The sequence below is a fragment of the Balaenoptera borealis genome (genome assembly GCF_965194805.1).
Source record: "Balaenoptera borealis genome assembly, chromosome: 3".
NCBI lineage: Eukaryota > Metazoa > Chordata > Mammalia > Artiodactyla > Balaenopteridae > Balaenoptera > Balaenoptera borealis.
In genome coordinates this window covers 75,921,281-75,941,090 of record NC_138866.1, presented here as the reverse complement: position 1 = coordinate 75,941,090, position 19,810 = coordinate 75,921,281, and the positions used below count along the sequence as shown (strand labels likewise).

General features: G+C 38.7%; 2 protein-coding genes across 9 annotated transcripts in view; one reads left to right on the top strand and one right to left on the bottom strand.

Moving 5' to 3' along the window:
* The first annotated feature begins 27 nt into the window (after positions 1 to 27).
* EMC4 (ER membrane protein complex subunit 4) lies at positions 28 to 4,567 on the top strand. 5 transcript variants are annotated; one of them, XR_014242523.1, is made up of 5 exons: positions 28 to 230; positions 569 to 691; positions 3,426 to 3,509; positions 3,828 to 3,988; positions 4,241 to 4,567. XR_014242523.1 is itself a non-coding variant. In XM_082385091.1 (5 exons), exons 1-5 carry the CDS (start codon positions 145 to 147, stop codon positions 4,274 to 4,276), a joined length of 552 nt encoding a protein of 183 aa, XP_082241217.1. In that variant the 5' UTR covers positions 28 to 144; the 3' UTR covers positions 4,277 to 4,567. The 5 variants fall into 5 exon arrangements, 4 of the variants coding, with proteins under 4 accessions (XP_082241217.1, XP_082241220.1, XP_082241219.1 ...); XM_082385091.1 differs by having other exon boundaries at positions 569 to 683; positions 3,356 to 3,509; XM_082385094.1 differs by lacking the exon at positions 3,828 to 3,988 and having other exon boundaries at positions 569 to 683; positions 3,356 to 3,509.
* SLC12A6 (solute carrier family 12 member 6) overlaps positions 4,488 to 19,810 on the bottom strand; it is an 89,966-nt gene continuing 74,643 nt past the window's right edge. For all 4 annotated transcript variants that reach the window (XM_082384946.1, XM_082384947.1, XM_082384948.1 and 1 more), the window contains 13 exons: positions 18,741 to 18,915; positions 18,319 to 18,437; positions 16,980 to 17,078; positions 14,888 to 15,007; positions 13,765 to 13,869; positions 13,191 to 13,359; positions 11,666 to 11,861; positions 10,918 to 11,087; positions 10,075 to 10,206; positions 9,383 to 9,490; positions 8,998 to 9,182; positions 8,461 to 8,594; positions 4,488 to 7,481 (listed from right to left, as the gene is read on the bottom strand). In XM_082384946.1, the coding sequence (XP_082241072.1) occupies positions 7,390 to 7,481; positions 8,461 to 8,594; positions 8,998 to 9,182; positions 9,383 to 9,490; positions 10,075 to 10,206; positions 10,918 to 11,087; positions 11,666 to 11,861; positions 13,191 to 13,359; positions 13,765 to 13,869; positions 14,888 to 15,007; positions 16,980 to 17,078; positions 18,319 to 18,437; positions 18,741 to 18,915 (1,804 nt within the window). In that variant the 3' untranslated portion in view covers positions 4,488 to 7,389. The remainder of the gene's footprint in view (positions 7,482 to 8,460; positions 8,595 to 8,997; positions 9,183 to 9,382; positions 9,491 to 10,074; positions 10,207 to 10,917; positions 11,088 to 11,665; positions 11,862 to 13,190; positions 13,360 to 13,764; positions 13,870 to 14,887; positions 15,008 to 16,979; positions 17,079 to 18,318; positions 18,438 to 18,740; positions 18,916 to 19,810) is intronic.

Genomic DNA, 19,810 nt, shown 5'->3' with positions numbered 1-19,810 from the left:
ATTTCCGGAACGGAAGTGACGTCTACATTTACGCGCCGGATGTGGACTTGCAGAGTGAGCCCCAGAAGTCGTGGACGCCGTTGGGCTTGAGGCCCGACTGCACTTTGGTCGGGAGCTCTGCAGCTTTGGGAGGCGGTCGTTGCCATGACGGCCCAGGGGAGCCTGGTGGCCAACCGAGGCCGGCGCTTCAAGTGGGCGATTGAGCTGAGCGGACCTGGAGGAGGCAGCAGGTGAGGTGCATGGGCAAAGTTAGACATCAGAGAGCTCCCACCCCAGCACTACCCCAGAGGAATAGGACCTGAACCCTCAGGCCCAACTCCCTGAAAAGGATAGGTGGCCCAGAAACGACTCCTGGGGAGCTAGAGGCTTCTCTGCCATAGAGGTTTCTATGACCAAAGGATGCTTATTTCATTCCTCCCTACAGGCAAGGGTCTGACGAACCCACGAGAGGGCTTGGTCTAATCTGGGTAGATGCATCTGAGGATCTTTATTCCTGTGATTCGAACGGGAAATGTGGAATATGAAGTGTGGAAGGCTGCAACCTTAGTTTCTTGGTTTTGGTCTCTAGGAGCCGAAGTGACCGGGGCGGTGGACAGGGAGACTCGCTGTACCCAGTTGGTTACTTGGACAAGCAAGTGCCTGATACCAGCGTGCAAGAGACAGACCGGATCCTAGTGGAGAAGGTACAGAGGTATAGATGTCACTGTAGTCCTTGGGCCAGTCCTGACCTACACACCCACCCTCTTCTCCCACGCAGCATATGAATGTCTTAGTGTAGATGGCCCTTATCCCGAATATTTGGTAGCTAAACTGCTTGAGATTAGTGTTACATTAGTTGACATATCAGAGCCAAAAGTGCTCAATAATTGGAAAAATAAAAGACGTTTGAACATAAGATATAAGGAAGTAGGTTGAAAATTAGCTAGTGGTAGCAATGCGTTCCAGTTCAAGTCATCTTTTTCTACTGGAGTTCCCTTATACCACACAACCAACCTGTCACAACAGTCCGTTGGTTTTACCTTCAAAATAGATTCAAAATCTTAATTCTTATTGCTGTAATCTATCATCCTGGTCTAAGCCACTTCATCTCCTACCACTTTCCCCTTTGTTCACTCCTATAGTCAGAACGGCCTCCTTGCTGCTCCTTAAATATGCCAGGGAAGCTTCTATTTCAGGCTTTTTGTACTTGTTCTTTCCTTTTCCCCCATATACCTTTATGATTTGCTGTCTCATCTCCTTTCAGTCTCTCAAATGTTACCTTCTTAGTGAAGTCTACTCTCATGGCACTCCCTATCTTTTCTTACTTTATATTTCTCCATATCATTCATATATATTTCTCCATGTCATTCATATATAGTTTACTTATTTTATTATCTCTCTTTTCACTCTTTTAAGCTCCATGAGAGCAAGATTTTGTCTCCCAAGTCCCTCGAACAGTGCCTGGCACTTTCCTCTCAGTCTTAATATTGTTCAATATTAAATGAACTTTGATTCATGAAATGCAGTGATTTTCACAACATGAAAATGACAGAGCTGTTGTCAGTGATTTTCTTGATAAGTGTCCTGTCATTTTTCATCTTGGTACATCAAAGCATAATATGAATAATACATGATAGGTATTACTAAAATGGCGTGATTTTAAAGGCAGATTATTATAAAATACATATTTTAGAACAATTCTGTTGTATGGATGATTTGATATTTAAACTCTCAGATAGGGACTTCCCTTGGTGGTCCAGTGGTTAAGACTCCATGCTTCCAACGCAGGGGGCACAGGTTTGATCCCTGGTCAGGGAACTAAGATCCCACATGCTGCTCGGTAGGGCCAAAAAATTTAAAAAAAACAAGAATTCTATAAATAAACTCTCATATAAGTGATCTGTGTAAATGACAGATAAGGGAACTGTTTACACATATGGCCATTTATTCTTTTATGGGAATAAACCCAAATGGACAGGGGTATATTATTCTGTTTATATAGATAGATTTACTTTAAATATTTTGTTTAGGATTTTTGTATTTAGGTTCATGAGTGATATTGGTCTGTAAAATTTTCTCATAATGTCATTGGCAGGTTTTGGTATTTATGAGGCCCCATATTACAGTAATGAGTTCATTTTTTCTTCTCTGAGTTTATATAAGATTGGCTTTAATTTTTCCTTAAATGTTTAGAATTTGCCAAGGGATACCATTTGAGCTTAATTACAGAGTTTCTTAAAGTTATAAGACTATTTAAATTTCCAACTTCTTATGCCGTTTAGGTAAGTTGTTATTTTTTCTAGGAATTTAGCCATTTCCCCAAAATTCATAATATTGATCACTTTAATATATGGAAGACCTATAGAGATGTCTCTATTTTCATTCTTGCTGTTGAATATTTCGCTTTTTATTCATCAGGCTCACCAGTATTTTCCTAATCTTTTCGAAAAAACCTTTGGCTTTGTTGATTTTAAGAAAATTTCATTAATTTCTGCTCTCATTTTGATTTCCTTCCTTTCCATTTCCTTGGGTTTAATTTATTCTTTTTCTTACCTCTTGAAATAGATGCTTAGATACTTTTATTTAGTCTTCTAATATGTATTTAAGGGTGTAAATTTCTCAAAGCTCTGTGTCCCACAGTTTTAATATATGGTATTTGTTATCAGTTAACAATATTTCTGTTTTCCACTGAAATTTCTTCCTTGATTAGTGGATCATTTAGAGCACATTTTTCCACTCTAACACATAGGGGATTTTCTAGTTATCTTTTTGTTATTGATTCCTAGCTTAATTGCATTATAATCAAAGAATATGCTTTGTATGATTTGAGTTCTTTGAGAGTTATTGACACTTTCTCCACGGCTCAGTAAGTTGTCAGTTTTTGTAAATGTCCCATGTGTGTTTGAAAAGAATGTGATTTCTGCAGCTGTTGGGTGCAGTGTTCTATATGTCAATTGGGTTAATAATATCATTCAGATCTTCTATATCTGGATTTGTCTGTTTGTTCTATTAGTTATTGAGGTATGCTAATCTACCACTATGTGGATTTATCTAGTTCTTCAGTTGTAGATGGGCCAGTGATAGATGCAGAAGTATAAGAACAAAAGGAGGGAAGTCTTTTCTTTACCGCAAGTCATGGGGGAAAAATGGTATTTGGGAAACCCATGGGGAAACACAGAAATGGTGAAGATGCCTTATCTTTAGGAGAAGAGCAAGCTTCCTGTGGCAAAGTGGGAGAAGGGCAGAGGTGGTGGAATTGAGGAGTCAGCTCACTCAGAAGCACAGAGTCGGGAATTGTGTTCATTTGACTTTAACACCAGTGATATAACGTAGGACTGAGGATAGTGATCAGAGGTTAAAACTGTGTTTGTTTTAGCGCTGCTGGGACATTGCCTTGGGTCCCCTGAAACAGATTCCCATGAACCTCTTCATCATGTACATGGCAGGCAATACTATCTCCATCTTCCCTACTATGATGGTGTGTATGATGGCTTGGCGACCCATTCAGGCACTTATGGCCATTTCAGCCAGTAAGTATTCTTGAAATAATAATCCTCCCTAAGCTTTAAGAATCAAAGGCAAATTCTTCGGCAGAACCCATTACGGGAAGTCTTTGGCACAGCTAGCTCTTGGCTAGTTGCAGTAGGAGTGTGTGTAGGGTGGTGATGGCAGTGGTGGTGGCATGGAGGAGGAAATGGTGCTTGTGGGCTTTTGTTCACCTTTAATGGTTCTATTTGTACTCTTACTATGGGACTGGACTGTCTGTTTTATATATATTAATATATGGCCTGATTCGTATTGAAAAAAAAAGTTGTTTTGGTTTTTGACACTTTCTGTTATCCCAACAGCTTTCAAGATGCTAGAAAGTTCAAGCCAGAAGTTTCTTCAGGGTTTGGTGTATCTCATTGGGAACCTTATGGGTTTGGCATTGGCTGTTTATAAGTGCCAGTCAATGGGACTCTTGCCTACACATGCATCAGATTGGTTAGCCTTCATTGAGCCCCCTGAGGTAAGGCAAAAGGAAAGTTAAATTTGGGGCAGATGTGATGTACAGTAAATAGTTGATCCATTTGATGGTGGGGGATCACAGTTGCTATTAGAGCTCATTTCTTAAGAAATAAGATCCATTAGGAGTTTGGAAGTTGTTATATTTTAAAGATAAAGCAAAATAGAGCTTATGATTAAAGTATTAAGTACTTGATTCAGGAAGTTATTTCAGTACTCATTCACCATTAACCTATTCATTTTTTCTTTTTTTCAGAGGATGGAGTTCAGTGGAGGAGGACTGCTTTTGTGAACCTGAGAAAGAAGCACGTGGTGCCTATGTATTTGGATCTCATTTACAGCCGACTTCATGCCCAGTGGCTCCTCCTCAGCATACTAACCCTTAACATTATCACTCACTGAAAAGGACCAAAAGGTCTCTTTTCTCCATGGTGAAGAGACAAATCCTAGAAAGACAATGTACATATCACTACAAACACAAAAAAACTACCACAACTCTTGACTGAAAATAAGGTAGAAAACTTTATTTATGTTTCCAGTAGAGAGCAAAACAACAAATAAAACCATAACTCTGTAAACAAAAGAGTGGTTGCTGATAAATCAAGAGCTACAGCAGCATCTCCTTTTAATAAATTAAATGGTTGAGAACAGTGCTTTAAAAAAAAGTTGCACAAGTTTCCCTTAAATCTATCCTCCTTAATATTTCACTTCTATTTAACACAAGCTGGGACATAAAAATTCTGTTGGAGATACTAGAGAAATGTGAGAAAATAATGCTGAATTCAGATTATACATGATGAAAAGAAAAATAAACCAGACCAAAAAAAGCACATAAAATGCTTACAGTGTAATTGCTACTTTAATATCCACAAAAATGGATTTTTAACATGTTTAGGGAGAAAGAGGATTGGTGGGATCTCGGGGGACACAGGAATCTGAGGCAACGGAAGATACAAAGTAGTGATCTTTCCCCTGCCAAAAGGAACTTGGCACCTGTCAGACAGATGCTGCAATTCAAACTTAAGCTTTTAAGATGGCTATAAAAGGCAGAGGGCCAGCAGTTGGAAAATGAATATTGTCATAACCTGCCCTGGTAAAGTCATAGCTAAGACTTAAAAGCTGGATCTCTTCAAAAGGCAGGAGGAGGTCTTTCCTTTCTCTTCCTGCTTGAAACACAAAGCCCCTTCCTCTAAGGTGCATTTTCTCATCAAGTTTTCGGTATTGCTTTATTTGCAGTGATTAAAAGAGACAAGACACCTTGCAGACAACATAAGTAACACATAGACATGAAATGCTCTAGACAGAGATGAGTTTAAATCTGGCCTAATAACCACTTCCCCATGTAACAGTGATTGTGTTTTAGGGCCTAAAGTAGGGGCTGTATTAGCAGCCACTAATTCCATTATCCCTTTAAAGGATTCTTACAGAGCTCCAGCCACAAAAAGCTCTTGTAAAACTAACCTTATTTTCTGCCCGTATTTTTTCTATATGGGAAAAAATATTTATCACTTTGGCCAGAGGTTTTGTGTAAATGTAAAGGAATTCCTGGGAAAGCTGACCTTTAGAGCATGGATCTTTACTAGCTTGGGTCCTAGGGGACCTGTTCCACTACTGCTGGACTCAACTTAGCAATGGAGTGTTGCAATGAAAGTTGTAAACAATGCTTCTACCCTCTGCAGAAAGCAGCAGAAAAAAGACTTAAAAGATCTTGTCTGCTTTGCTACCTGAGTGGGCTGGGACACTGAAACAAGAGCAAAGGGAATAAACCAAAATGACTCAGTTTCTTAAGCCATATTGAAGGGTTTTTCTCCTCTGTCCATAAGGGTCAGATGAATAGTCTGCAGACTACGGAGCAAGTCAGCTTGCTCCATATCCTACTGGTAATGAAAGAGTGGTACTATTTATCATTAATAAAATGAAATTCAAAAGCAGACGTGAATACAGGCAAGATAGTTTCTTGGAATACCCTATCCTGTACAATAAATGAAGATTTCACATATATGAAATTACCACTCAGTCACACAGGGCACTTTCCCTATGCTCGAAAGGCAGGTGTTTTGTGATCATTAAGTTAGCAAATAAAAAGCTAAGCTTGCAGAAGCATTTCCTTGACACATTTAGAGCTTTCTGAAAACAAAACTGAAATAGAAGACTGTTACAAGTCTTCACTATGGCTGGCTTTGGGAATGAGTCCACAGGTTTCCTAATGAAAGAAGTTTCTGGAAACAGGCCAATGCCAATTGCATGCCACTTCAGGGAAGTAGGTAAGAAGAGTAGCAGCAGCTCAGTAACTTTGGCACTACGGAAGGAGTATGGCTATAACCTTCGAATTCCACTGCTGGATTCTTCCTTTGAAGGATAATCCAAAGGTTTTAGGAAAGGATTTTAGCCAGTCTTCCTAGTGTGTTTGTTCCTATGATTTTTGATCTGTGCCTATAACCCAGAAGGCATAAAAGGGAGAAGGAAAGGAGAATCTCTTGGTCAATATGCATCATCATCTGCATTTCTTAGATAACAGCTTATATATTTTGCCCATGTCTCATAGGTAACCACAGACTGCATTTATGTCAATCTTGATAGCTACATTTTGGAGTTCGCTTAGTTTGTCCACTTGCAAAGAACCTGAAAGAAAGAATTTTTACTCAACCTTTTAAAAAACAATTTCCATGGTAACAGTGCCTGTATTACAATCCTAACCACAGGATGGGTTTGAGAAACAGCTGAAATATACAACACAGTATGTGTACTTAAACATATTTTGGGGGAATCTTATTTTGGAGGAAGTAGGGGCTGCAGTTTCATGTTTCAGTTTTTATATATTAGTACCCTAATGTAAAATTAGAGTCCTGGAGAGCAGTGGATACACTGACGAAAATTTTCATCTTGGCTTGCCACGGATGTCTCCACAAAGATGTTAGCTCCCCGTGTACTTGGCCATGAATTCTTTAGTATGATGAGGCTGTGTCTCTCTGGCTGTTACCCGCATGGTGTCATCATTGAATCATGACTTCTGAGACTCATCTTTAATGTTAGATGTGTACTTGTCTTTTGTCTTCAGTTGAATTTCTAGCATCCCTTTTGCCAATTCATTTTATTGGTTTAGCTTGTTAATTCTAACTTGCCTTTATCTGGTACAGGCATGGCTTGTAGGACTTGAGCATTGTTCTGAGGTTGAGGGAATATCTGCTTCTTCTTTAAGGACAGCAGGTCATATGGTAGCAAAGAGCAGATCTGTTTGTACTTTTCTGCACAAGTACTTGAGGCTCAGCTCGTTAAGAGTTCAGCGTGATGTACACAGAACACAGGTCCCTAGTTGATGGGAGTGGTAGTAAAGAGCTGGCACTTCCATGGAGGATGGAAGCCTTTTTGGAAAGGTGAGGCCCAGCAGAGTCATTCAGGGGTAGATTATGAATAAATGGTGATCACTTCACTGCCACCACCTCGGACAAGAAGGACTCGCTCTAGTCCTTCGGTGAGCACTTCTAGGAACTCCATGTCTTCAGAATTTGTCAAGGAGACAAATAGGCAGGAGAAGAGCACAATTTAAAACCTGGCATCATGATAATCTGAGTTTATCTGACTACAAAGCTGCAAAATCAACATGCTTGTTTTAATTATTATATATTCAGAACTGGAGAAGTCTGAACTCTGGATTCAATCTAACTCTGAAGTAATCTGGGGATCTAGCCTCTTTGCATAAATAATACAAGACTCTCTCCCATTTGTTAGATTTTTTTTTTTCTAAATGTTATTTTAAAATGGGGGAAAACCCAGAAGTAATGTGTTACTACTACATAGCAAATAAGGCAGAAGGAAGAAAAAGCCACAACAGGGCAGCTTGTAAGATTCCAGGAGAGAATCCCAGTAATTTCCAAGTGAACCTGCTCAAGTTAGATATTTTCTGCCAGTTCTTTTTTCTTTTTCTTTTTTTCTTCAAATATAGTTGATTTACTCTTTGTTTTCTTTTAACCTCTTTTCCTTAATGGTACTGGTGGGAATGGACCAGTCTGTGCCATTGCAGTGCTGAAGGGGTCCCATAAAAACAATCCTGGAATTAGGGTATGAAGAAGAACCTTATCTTTCCCCCTCAGAGGAGATTACACTTCAACTGCCTCTCCCCTGACTCCATCCAAAAGAGAGAGGCTTTGCGAACTGGGCAGAGCCTGGAAAGGAGAAGGGCTGTGGGTGTTCCATCTCTAGGACTGTCAGAAAGGGTTCTATACACTGAATGTTAAAAGTCATGTTGCAAATATGCCACCTAAGAAGTCTCTTTAGGGTTCAGAGAGAACATGTTATACCCAACTCCCCTGAAGTAGAGTGGTATCACTAAGTAAGGATCCTTGCCTGAGACTTTTAACAGTCTTCCCTCCTCAAGAGAGGAAGTCATAGACAATGACTTTTACAGTTACTTAGTGTCCCATCTAAAACACAGGCTAAGATTTTCCCTACTGGAAGTTTTGCTCTCGGAAAGGATACAGTTTTCATCACCCTCAGGGTTTCGGGGTGGCCCTGGCATATTCAACAAAACCAGCTTTGCTTCATGGGACTTGTTAACTATAACCTCATTGAGCTTCACTGCTGTATGCATCCGCCTCACATTGGACTGGTCCCTGGAAGGGGAGCGTGGTGGGGAAGAAACAGGTGGGTTAAGGCAAAGAGAAAACTAGGCATATCGTCAACTTTAAAAAACTTGAGATTTTAGAGATTTTTTGCTTTAACTATGATTGATGTAATGAACAAATGATTGATTGCCTTATAATATTGATATCATGGTTTTCTCATTCTACATTTGCTTGTTTTATACCAGGAACACAGTATGGACAGGAAGAAAGATGGTTAGCTTGTGTACAGTGTTAATTGGTAGCTGATATGCACAGGCAAACAACAGAAAGATGGCTGGATTTGGGGTGAAAAGAGGACTAGATTCTGTCCTGTGTATTCAGGCAGTGCCACATCTGTGGCACTAACTAGGATACTATATTAAGTGATAAGCTTGTGAGTAGGAAAACTTACGGACGCATGTTAAGTAGGTCCTGGAATCCTTCCATTGACTTGGCCTTTTGCCCCCGGGATGCCATGTACTTGTCTTTCGTCCAGGTCATGTGCACCTTCTCCTGATAGGTCTCTGTCTCTTCATCCTCATCAGAGCCAATGCTGGTCAATCGTAGCATTGAATTCCGATCTTTCACCAGCTGTGCCTGAGGAAGGCCCAACATAGCTATGACTCTATACCCAATTTTCTCTCATGCTTCATCTTTAATTATTTTGAAATGTGGTTATAGTGGAATAACCAATAAAGCAATCAGGAAAGAATCTGTCATGCTGAGAACAATACTATCATCCCTTTCAGTGATAGACTTCACAGGGCCAGGATTAGGTCAGTGCAGCAAAATCTCACCTCTCTGTCCCGCTCTGTTTTGGAGAGTCGCATGTGCCGGAGCATCTGGGACCTTTGCTCCATCATCAGGGTGCGCTCGTAAGTATAAGCTGATATGTCACTGTCATGCTGCCGTAGATATCACACAGAGTAGGCAAGAAGCACAAAAGAGAAAGAACCATATATTTTCATTTCCACTCACTAAATTAAACCAGAGAAAGTATCACAATATCAACCTAGGTTTTAGTTTTTGCTCAGTCATTGAGTTACATAAATATAATAATATTGTGGATTGTAGATCAAATCCAGAGCCCTGAGTCTTTTCCACAATCTAACCATGACATATGTTTTTCCTTGAAACACAAAACGAAAACCCCAGTCTTATTTTTTTTTAATACTTACAAGTTATTTTTTTAAAAAAGCTATGTGTGATTTTAACATGAATATATGAACTGAAACCTAATAAAACTATATTAAGCAGATAAGAATCTGGCAGAAATAGAAGGGTTATGGAACAAACAAACAGGAAAGCAAAAATTAAAAACTACCACTAAATACACATCACATATGCATTGTACTTATCTAGATCAACATATGAGAGTTTTGCTGGAACTAAGGAATTAATCCACATTTGCAGCTGAAGAAATTCCCAAACCAGAAGAGGTTCTAGAATGACAGGGTAGTCTCTCTGATCTCAAACTCAGCTTTCTCACCATCTCCACAACTTCCACCTCTGCCTCAATGCGAAGGTGATACAGGAAGGTGGCCAGGTCCTTCTTCATCTGAATACTGTTGTCTTCTAGTTGGGCTACTGTGAAGATCCGTATGCTGCATTTTCGCCACACCTGAGAAAGTACCACATATACTTGGAAAATTAAATGCAAGAAGGCAAAAAAGAGTTATTTCTTAAAACAAATGGCACTTTTGCCTAGAACATTCTTGTACAGTTTCAGGGTATATGTTCCTAGATTCTTACTTGCCATATTATTATTTATTTATTTATTTATTTATTTTACTTACTTGCTATATTATTGTTAGGGCAAAAGCTTGACAAAGGAACACATAAAATATAGTTTAAAGGAGTTCTTATTTCATAACAAGAAAAAAACTGGCAAAACAGAAAAGATGGCACGTGATACATTAAGAGGGTGCTTTACTCAGATAGCATACTGGTGACACTGTGCAGACTATAATATTTACTATTTTAAATTTCAGTCTTACCAAAGGATGAGCATATATATGTATAAGATACACACACACTCTCTTAGGTTTCCAGTATTTTGGTCTTTGTCTTTTTTGTAATTCACTTATTAATGTTTTTTTCCAAGGGCTCATATGGAGCTCTATTAATTTGCTGAATTTCCCTTGGAGATAGTTAGGTATCAACTACAAAGAAAACTATTTCTTATAAGGTTGAATCTGGAATCATGGAAAGCCAAGAATAATCCCCAAGTCTTCTAAGCCCCAACACTATAGAATGAAAGGAAGACTCTTTGTCTAGTGAACGAGGACAGAAGTTAAGGGAGAAAGACTTTTTTTAAAAGGTGTGAAAATACCTTGTGCTGTTTCAGGAGGAACGGTAAGAGCATGAGCATCCCCCCATCATGCACAATCCACCACACATCAATGTTGCCCTCAGAAAACTGCTCCACATTGCTGGGAAAGAAGGAGATGTTTTTAGCCACCAGAAGGGCCAGATGGGCAGCAGTCGTCACTCGAACTGTGCCTAGGGAGAAAACAGAGAGAATCAGGATAAGCAGAGATGAATCCTTAGGCTTACCTTGCTTCCTACCATGTCAGCAAAGAAAGGATAATGCCCGTTGACAGTTCTTTGAGCAAGGTGTCCTATTTACACAGTAGGCTATACCAAATCAAGTAACGAAAATCATTAAGAAAAATTTGAATAGCTAACAGAATTACACCGAGAACTATGATTTACATTACTAGGTGTATTCTGATTATTACATTTCTAAGTGGGGGATACGTGAATTGGGGAGATTTTGATGCTGAAGAACAATTCTTCCAATTCCTGTGAGAATGTCAATGTGGGAGATCACACATGGAAATATGGCAATTTCAGAGATAATTCCTAACGTAAGACTTGGCAAGATAAACAACTGATGAACATTATGTAAGGCTGGAGGGGGTGAATAGAATCAGGTTATTACTACTAGTAGTTATTTAGGTGCCCTTATGAGACTATGCTTCAGCAAGGACATCGTCTCTACTTTAGGAGGCTGGGGGGTGGGGTTAGGGTATATCCTCTATTTGAGCCCTCAGGATAGTATGAGAAATGTTTTGTACCAATAAAAGTCTTCCAAGCTCGAGCATCTTCACTCTGGCGCCAGCCATTTGGCCACCCCATCACCACTGTGTTGTGCTTCATGCCCCCAAGCCCACATGACTGGATGAGGTGGGAAATGCCCTCTCTCAGCTTGGCGGCCACCACCAGCTGGGAGAATCCTTTCACCTTCTCTGCCTCCATTAGATGCTTTATGGTCTGAAAGAGAGACAGAATGTCAACACTGAATTACTTCATCCTGGGTCTTTTAACTTCTTACTCCTTCTCCGTATTATATTCCCCTTCCCCTTCCAAACTCTGCATAAGATCGTTATCTTCTACAGAACAATTCAAAAAGTTTAATTTATCCCAATGAAATTTTATTATCCTTTGCCTTTTTCACTTGCTAACTGCTTACTACGTATGTAGGTAGTTGTCTACATGTACTGATAGTTCCTCTACCTTTTCCTCTCTTCTGCTTTTCTTTCTAACATACCAAACAAATTGATAATAGGGACTGTCACAAAGTGAATATTCAATATTCCTTCCTAATTGCCCAGGGTGAGTGTGAACATAATCTCCTTCCTTCCTTAGTCCCAGTCTTGCCCTGACTCATATTACTAGAAATTCAATATGACGATTCAGTTTCAGTTTAGAATTATCTCAGGTATGTTTTCTTTTTTGTTTTTGCTACTTCCACATCCCTTTTGATATTTTAATGGTGATTACTTGCGACACTTGTATTTGTTTTACTATTATTTATTCAAGCCAGTTTGGAGATAATATTTCATTTAGTCTTACTTCACTCTCTTGGTGGAAAGGTAGAGGGAATAATGGTGTGGAAAATGGATATGATTTTCCCAAAGGCACAGATTAAGTCAGCGGTGTAGCTAGGATAATCGGGGTCTCTTGATTTCCAATATTGTGCTTTTTATTTATTTTTATGATCATTCTGGACTAATGTTTCTTCAGCATTTCTAGTTCTAGGGTTTCAAAGCATGCCAAAATGAAATCCAGTAAAATTTTTGAAATGTAACTGAAATTTCTCTGGGGTGAGTTCTATCATTTATAATAAATATTAGAGTGAAATCTACTTTCTTCTTCAGGAAGAACTTTAATATCCCATAAGCTAATCAGAAGTAGCAAAGGAATCTTGGTCATGGTACCATGTAGATTAGTAAAGAGGAAGAAAATGTGCTCATCTCTCCTTGTTGTCACAAGATTGAGAGGAACCATCACCATAGTTCAAGGGATGATTTATTTACATGACTTCTCTCAGGGCTGAGTCAATGTCTGGAGTCTATTTGGAAATAGTGCTTAGCCTTGATAATCTTATAGTTTAGAAATGCTTTTTAAATGGGAAGAATAAATTATTATCTTCTGGTTCATCTTAATATTTGGGAGAATATGACCATTCAAGTCAGCACTATGAAGCACACCTCCTAGATCACTCAGGAAAGGGATTAATTTAGAAATCCGAGGTCTTATGACTCAACAGCACAAAACCATAAGGTAAATTCCCCTAGGTCAATAAGCCTTGACTCTTACCTGCTCAGCAGCTAAAGCTTCACCATAGTTCTCCAGGAAGTTCCCCACGATGACAGAGCCCACAATGGTGAGACCCCTTCCTGCCTTAAGCTGTGAAGCAAAGGTGAGGAGGCGAGGATGCTTGACATGTAGGTCTTCATCTAGTTTCAGCAATACAAGCAACTGAGGCCTGTAAAGAGGTTGGCGGGGAAGGGGGTGGGATAAGAAAACACTCTGGGTCTGGGAACAGAATGAGAAGTCTACCCTTTAATTCAGGAGATCTGTATAAAACACATACTTTGACAGAAGGAAGAGATTAGAGAAAATGATAAGGTGCGGCTGCACAGTTATTCTGAATTTTCCCAGTATTACCTCAAATTGATCAGTCTTGAAGGAAGAATGAAAATGGTAGAAGTCTAGATCGTATAGCACATGAATAAAAGGGAACAGAGGATCAAGAATTTAGAATCAGTCAAAGCATGTCCATTTCATGAATTCCTTGAGCCACATGATTTCCTCATCCTGTAATCAATGAAGCACACCTTTCTGTGTGGTAACTCTGCCAAACACCACTAAGCTCTGTTGTTTTTTTTACCTCCAGTTTTTAGTGTGTGGAGGTCCTTCTTCCAGCCGAAGCAAAGCAAATCGGGCTGCACTGAGGGACAGCCCGCGGATACCATCACCCCATTCTTTCTCAGCTCTGGGAGAAAGAGGAGAAAAGAGCAGAGACAGATTTAAACCATAACAAGTACAATCTCAAAAAACAGTTTACTTTTTCTTTATCTAAAAGTAACATACACACAGGGTAGAATATTAAAGCTCATATTAATTATTTATATGATGCTCTCTATTAACATAATGAACCCACAGTAAGCAGATCAACACTACCCTTCATCAACACACTGCACTACACAACAGTTCAGAATAAAGGCTGCTGGAAGGGTCACTTAACTTGTCCTGCGATGTAACTATTCAAAAGCAATAATGTAAAATAGCAATTTGGATTAGGAAATTACTACAGATCCAAAGTTTAAATTATTTCAAAAATAATTGCAGAGAAAGCAAAACTCAATGTAATCTTCTAAATCAGAGTGTTATTTATTCCTAATTTTGGGACATTGTTAGTGAAGTCTTAGTTGTTACAAAGTTATTCAGGACTAATTTATTTTCCATTTCAGACACAATTCCTTGCCTGAAGAGATAAGCAAGAATATTTATATTTGTGTTATACTTTGTTTTTTTTTTAATTTTTATTTTGTACTGGAGTATAGTTGATAACAATGTTGGGTTAGTTTCAGGTGTACAGCAAAGTGATTCAGTTATACAAATATGAGTATTGAGCAGAGTTCCCTGTGCTATACAGTAGGTCCTTGTTGGTTATTTTATTTTATTTTTTTTGATTTCTACTGGAGTATAGTTGATTTACAATGTTGTGTTAGTTTCTGCTGTACGGCAAAGTATACTTTAATACTATCATTACTATTTCAGTACATCCTTTTAGTTATCTTTTCACTGATCCATTCATACTTTCTCAACAGGTTCCCTTTATGATCAATGGCTTATGTCTATAAGGTGACTAAGAGAATTAGGGGTACAAAATTTAGGTACAGATGAATGAAGTTTTCTGGATCCCTAATGCAATTTTCACCAGGCTGGCTCTAACCAAAGTAGCCAGTTTTGATAGTTTTAGCAGCGATCAAGGTTGTATCCAGACTTACCCTTGGTACTCAATGTACTTGTAGATCATACCAGCTATTACCATAGCTACGATGGCATAATACCAGGAAGAAATAAACATCAGAGCCAGACAGATACTCATTCCCATGAAAGAGAGGGCCCTAGAAAATTAAAAACAACAAAAAAATTTTTTTAATGTTTTTCTAAGCAGCTGAAAAAGAAGCCTGTGCCAAAGGTGCTTCTTAACCTGGTGAGAAATTATTATTTTTTAAAATTCCAATATATTGCAGATAGAACTTCCGTAAAATGCAATAAAAAATGAATTACTAGAAAAACTGTTATATGCTTGGATGCTGTGACAATGTCAAATTGCTATAAAGTTTCTAAATGCTTTTTCTCAGTTTTTATAGTTGTCTTATCATGGACTGGCAACAATCAATAGATCTGCACTGAGCCCTGAACCACCCTTAGTGCTGATGTTTCCCATTGCTGGAAAAACATATAAATGAATAGGGATGCTATGAAAGTCATCTGTAGTTAGTTATGGGGACAATTAATGCCTACATGTCAAAGAAGAGATGGGACATGTAGTCAAAATTATTAACAACTCTTTGATCTTTTTAAAAAAAGTATTTCATGTGAATATGGCTAAAAAGTTTATGAACATTTATTAACACAACTGCAGAACCGACTGGAAAAAATCTCCCATTAGTTTCTTTACATAAGGAACTTGGAAGAAAATAATGAAATTCTTGTTTTGATCAAATAGGTAGACAACTGTGCTTACTGAAGTTGTTTTCTGTACAGAATGAACTTAGTTGTATGACAAATTTCAAAGAACAAATAGAACAGTTGTTAATCTGGAGAAGATTAGGATCTAATGAATGAAAATATAGAGTGTAAAGAGAAAGAGAAAAAATAACAAATGCAAAATTGTAACACAAAAAAAGTTCATAATGAATTTTTAACTAAAGTTAAAGCCAGAAAGAGGATTAGAGGTGTTAAGATCAGTTGCAGATCAAAATTTGTGCCAGATAAAGGTTACATCACTACCCACCACTGGTAAGTGAAACTAGAAAGGGATCAAGGAAGAAGTCAGCAAAGAGGAATGTAGCAACAGGTACATACAGGGCATATTAAAGAAATTCTAGCTGTGACAGAAAAGAAATGGAAAGAAATGGGATGGTAGCTAAAAATGTGGTGGCTCCTTTAGGACTGAGGAGACGTGAACACAACAGCAGCAGCTGTAGCAACATTTCATTGAGAGCTTTACTATGTACCAGGCACTGTGCTAAGCACTTTACATTATATCAAAACAACCCTATGAGATAGATAATACTATTTGTCCCATTTTACAAATGGATAAAATGAAATTTTATGTGGTTAAGTGCTTTGTTGAAAGTTACAAACTAGGAAATAGTAGAGCTGACACTTGAACTCAGGTCATCTGACTCCATAGCTCATACTCTTTTTTTCTTTAATTTTTTTAAAAAAATTAATCAATTAATTAATTTTGGCTGGGCTGGGTCTTCGTTGCGGCGCGCAGGCTTCTGTAGTTGCGGCACGTGGGCTCTAGAGCACGCGGGCTCAATAGTTGACGTGTGTGGGATCGATCTTAGTTCCCTGACCAGGGATCGAACCCGGGCCCCCTACATTGGGAGAGCGGAGTCTTAATCACTGGACCACCAGGGAAGTCCCCTCATGCTCTTAACTACTAAATGAAATCACATTAAGGAAGGGAGTCTGAGAATCAAAACTGATGAAAACTGATGCAAATACGAGGACAAATGGAAAGAAATGAAGCCCAGTGCTTATCTAAGAGGGAAACAGGCAATCAGATATGCAAAGGGTAGGTTGTTTTAACCTGAAGAACACAGCAGCCTGGAAGTATTTATTTCACAGTTTTGATCTTTATTCTCAAGTGGGTATTATAAGTTATTATAAAACCATATATAAAAAAAAAACCACAGTAGGATGGTGGAAGTTCATGTGAGCACTGGAAGTTGAAACAGACAGTAGGAAATGGGTGACCAAGAAAGAACTGTATCGAGAACTCAGAATCTCCTAGTTTTCTAGTTCAATGAGGGGTTCTCTCCAAATGTGGGGAAGAAGAAGAAAACAAAGCTGACTCACCAGTGGTAGTAGCGGAACCGGGGTCTCCAATTGGGTGTTCGAAGTAATGTTTGCAAGGCACATGCCAAGTTCACGAAGAGGTAACACATGAGAAAAAACCTGGCAGAATAAAAATAAGTGGAATGATTATTACTGTAAAATAATTCTTCAAAGGTTACTTTAGATAACTAGAGAGATTTGCTGTATTTAAGCCTTTGTTCTAGGCCACTAGCCTTTAATTAAGACTAGGGTGTGGAGGAACTTAACCTCCCCACAAACCTGCTCAACCTCCTAAGTTCTCTCTCAGTGAAAGACACAACCACTCTTTACCCAGTTTTTCTTGGGACAATCCCAGTTTCCTCTTCACTACTCAACCTTTTTCCAAGTTCACTTATCAAGTCCTACGGATTCTACCTATTTACAAATCTCTAAACTTCTCCCCCCTCCTTTCCACCTCTACTTCTATGAGCATAGTTGAGGCTCTCATTTCTTCTTTGTTGGATTAGTGAAATAAGCTTCCAACTGGCATTCCCAGCTCAATTTTGGCCTCCTTCTAACCTCTCTTTTATACTGAATTGATCATTATGAAACAGAAACATGATAATTTTGTTCTCAAAGGATTACCCACTACTTTCAGGTAGAAGTTCCTGGTCCTTTGTGATCTGGCTCTACCTACTTCCCCGCTCTGCACCTCTCCAACCCGCAACCTCCTACTCTATCAAAGCCAAACTTTCACTTCTCCAGACGTGCTGAACTATTTCATCTCTTGGTTCCTTCACACACATTCCCTGCCTGGGATCTCTTTCACCCCTTCACTGCTTAGCAAATAACCAGCCCTCCTTCAAGATACAAGTGTCACTTCTTCCAGAAAACCTTTCCTGAGTCTCAGTCCAGTTAGAGGCCTTACTTTGGAGCTCATATAGTGCTCAGTGTTCAACTTGACCACAGTACTCATCACACTAGACAGGGATCACTGGTTTCTTTATCTATCTACCATCAGTTCTCTGAGGTTGTGTCTCAGCCATCTTATGCTTATTCTCAGCATACTGCCTAGTGCCAGGTAGGTAGTAATAAGTCATCAATAAGTCAATAAGTTGAATGACTAGTAGTAAAAGCTACAATCAGTTGATAATGAATCAGAAATGAAGGCAAAGAACTTTTGAAGTTATACAGGTAGAAAGAAACCATGACAACTTAAGAAGTTAGCCTTACATGAAAATTCTCAGGAATATTTATTTAGGTGAAGTTACACCTATACTTGGTTCTCTCTGTTATCACTACTGTTACATGCCTGATGGAAATCAACATGTATTATACATCACATAAGTAAGAGTAAGTGAAGAGAATAACTGGCTCTTACATGGAAAGAATTGGGGCCACAAGATCCAGGGAGGCAATAAGGATTCCCAGCTCTGCAATGACAGCAGTTAGAAGTAAAGCCCAGGTAGGTTCCCCATTGGCTTTGCTGTGACCAAACACCTGTACATAGAAGGGAAATATCAGACACAGGAGTGTGGGGAGGGTTTGAGTCAATGCTCCCTGATTCCTCTATGCTATGGTTTCATAGCTCTGAAAAATAATAGTATTACAACTGTGGTAGCTTTTAATTGCCTTTACCCCACTCACATATAAACTCATACTAGAGATTTAGAGGGTCTTGTGCTAAAAACCCACGTCTTCATATTATATGATCCAGTAATTCCTAAGCCTATGAATGAAGATCACACTGTTTCTTGTAAAACCTGAGAAGACAGGAAGAGGGCATAGGACAGGGTCACTCACCCTCAGAAAGGGTATGATGTTATCCTTGGCTATAGCCTGTAGCAGCCTCGGTGCGCCTGTGAGACTCTGAAGTCCAGCCCCACACGTGGAGAAGAAGGAGCCAATAACAATCACCCACGGGGATGGCCAAGATAAGGTACCCACCACGAGATTACCTTTCACAGCATCCCCAAACCTGGGAGAGAAATCAGAGTGAGGAAATTTGACCTGGAAATAACTTTAGACGAAAAAACTAGACTGACATTCCCCCAATTTTTTCTATTTATAATTTTTAGGGAATCAAAATTGAGCTAGACATGAATAATAATAAATGTAAAGGTAGGTAGATCTGATCAAAAGGCACTAGTAGCCTATATTAAGAAAAAAATAACCTGTAGGGCCAGAAAATAAGCTAAGCTTTAATTAAAGCTTTCCCCCTCAAATTATCAAAATATCTACTCTGCAGAAAAACTGTAAAAGTATAGAAAAATACAAAAAAATCAGGGAGGAAATCCATAATCATAACATAACCGCTAACATTTAGCATACCTTGCATATTTTAGTGTTTACTATGTTTTTAAAAACATAGATGAGACCACACTGCACCTATACTTCTGTATTCTTTTTAAACTTATAAGCAATTTCCTATGTCATGAAAAACTCATGAATAAACATTTTTACACGTTTCTTTACATTATCATAATTTACATTATCCATTCCTCTAGTGTTGATTTTCTACTATAGAAAATACTGTGATTGACATCGTTATGCACATATCCACATTCACATTTCAAATTTTTTTCCTTATGGTAGACTCCTAAGAGGGAATAACTGCAACAAAAGGGATCAACATCGTTAAATATTTCAAAGCACTACCAAAGTGCTTTCCAGAAAGGGTATACTGGATTTATTCCCACTGGAAGCAGATGAAGGTTCATGTCTTATGGCACATACCTATTTCACACCAGCTCTGAGTATTAAAATTTTAAGTCACTGCTAACTTGATGGGTAAAACATGGCATCTCATTGTTTAATTATTTACAGTTTTAATGATTTTTTACAACGTATCACACACACAAAAGAAATGTGCA

Excerpts from the sequence above, each read along its gene's own strand:
- EMC4 (XM_082385091.1), top strand. The coding sequence starts at position 145 with ATGACGGCCCAGGGGAGCCTGGTGGCCAACCGAGGCCGGCGCTTCAAG. Across the intron at positions 231-568 it reads GGACCTGGAGGAGGCAGCAG|GAGCCGAAGTGACCGGGGCG; the intron begins GTGAGGTGCATG and ends TTTGGTCTCTAG. Across the intron at positions 3,510-3,827 it reads ACTTATGGCCATTTCAGCCA|CTTTCAAGATGCTAGAAAGT; the intron begins GTAAGTATTCTT and ends TTATCCCAACAG.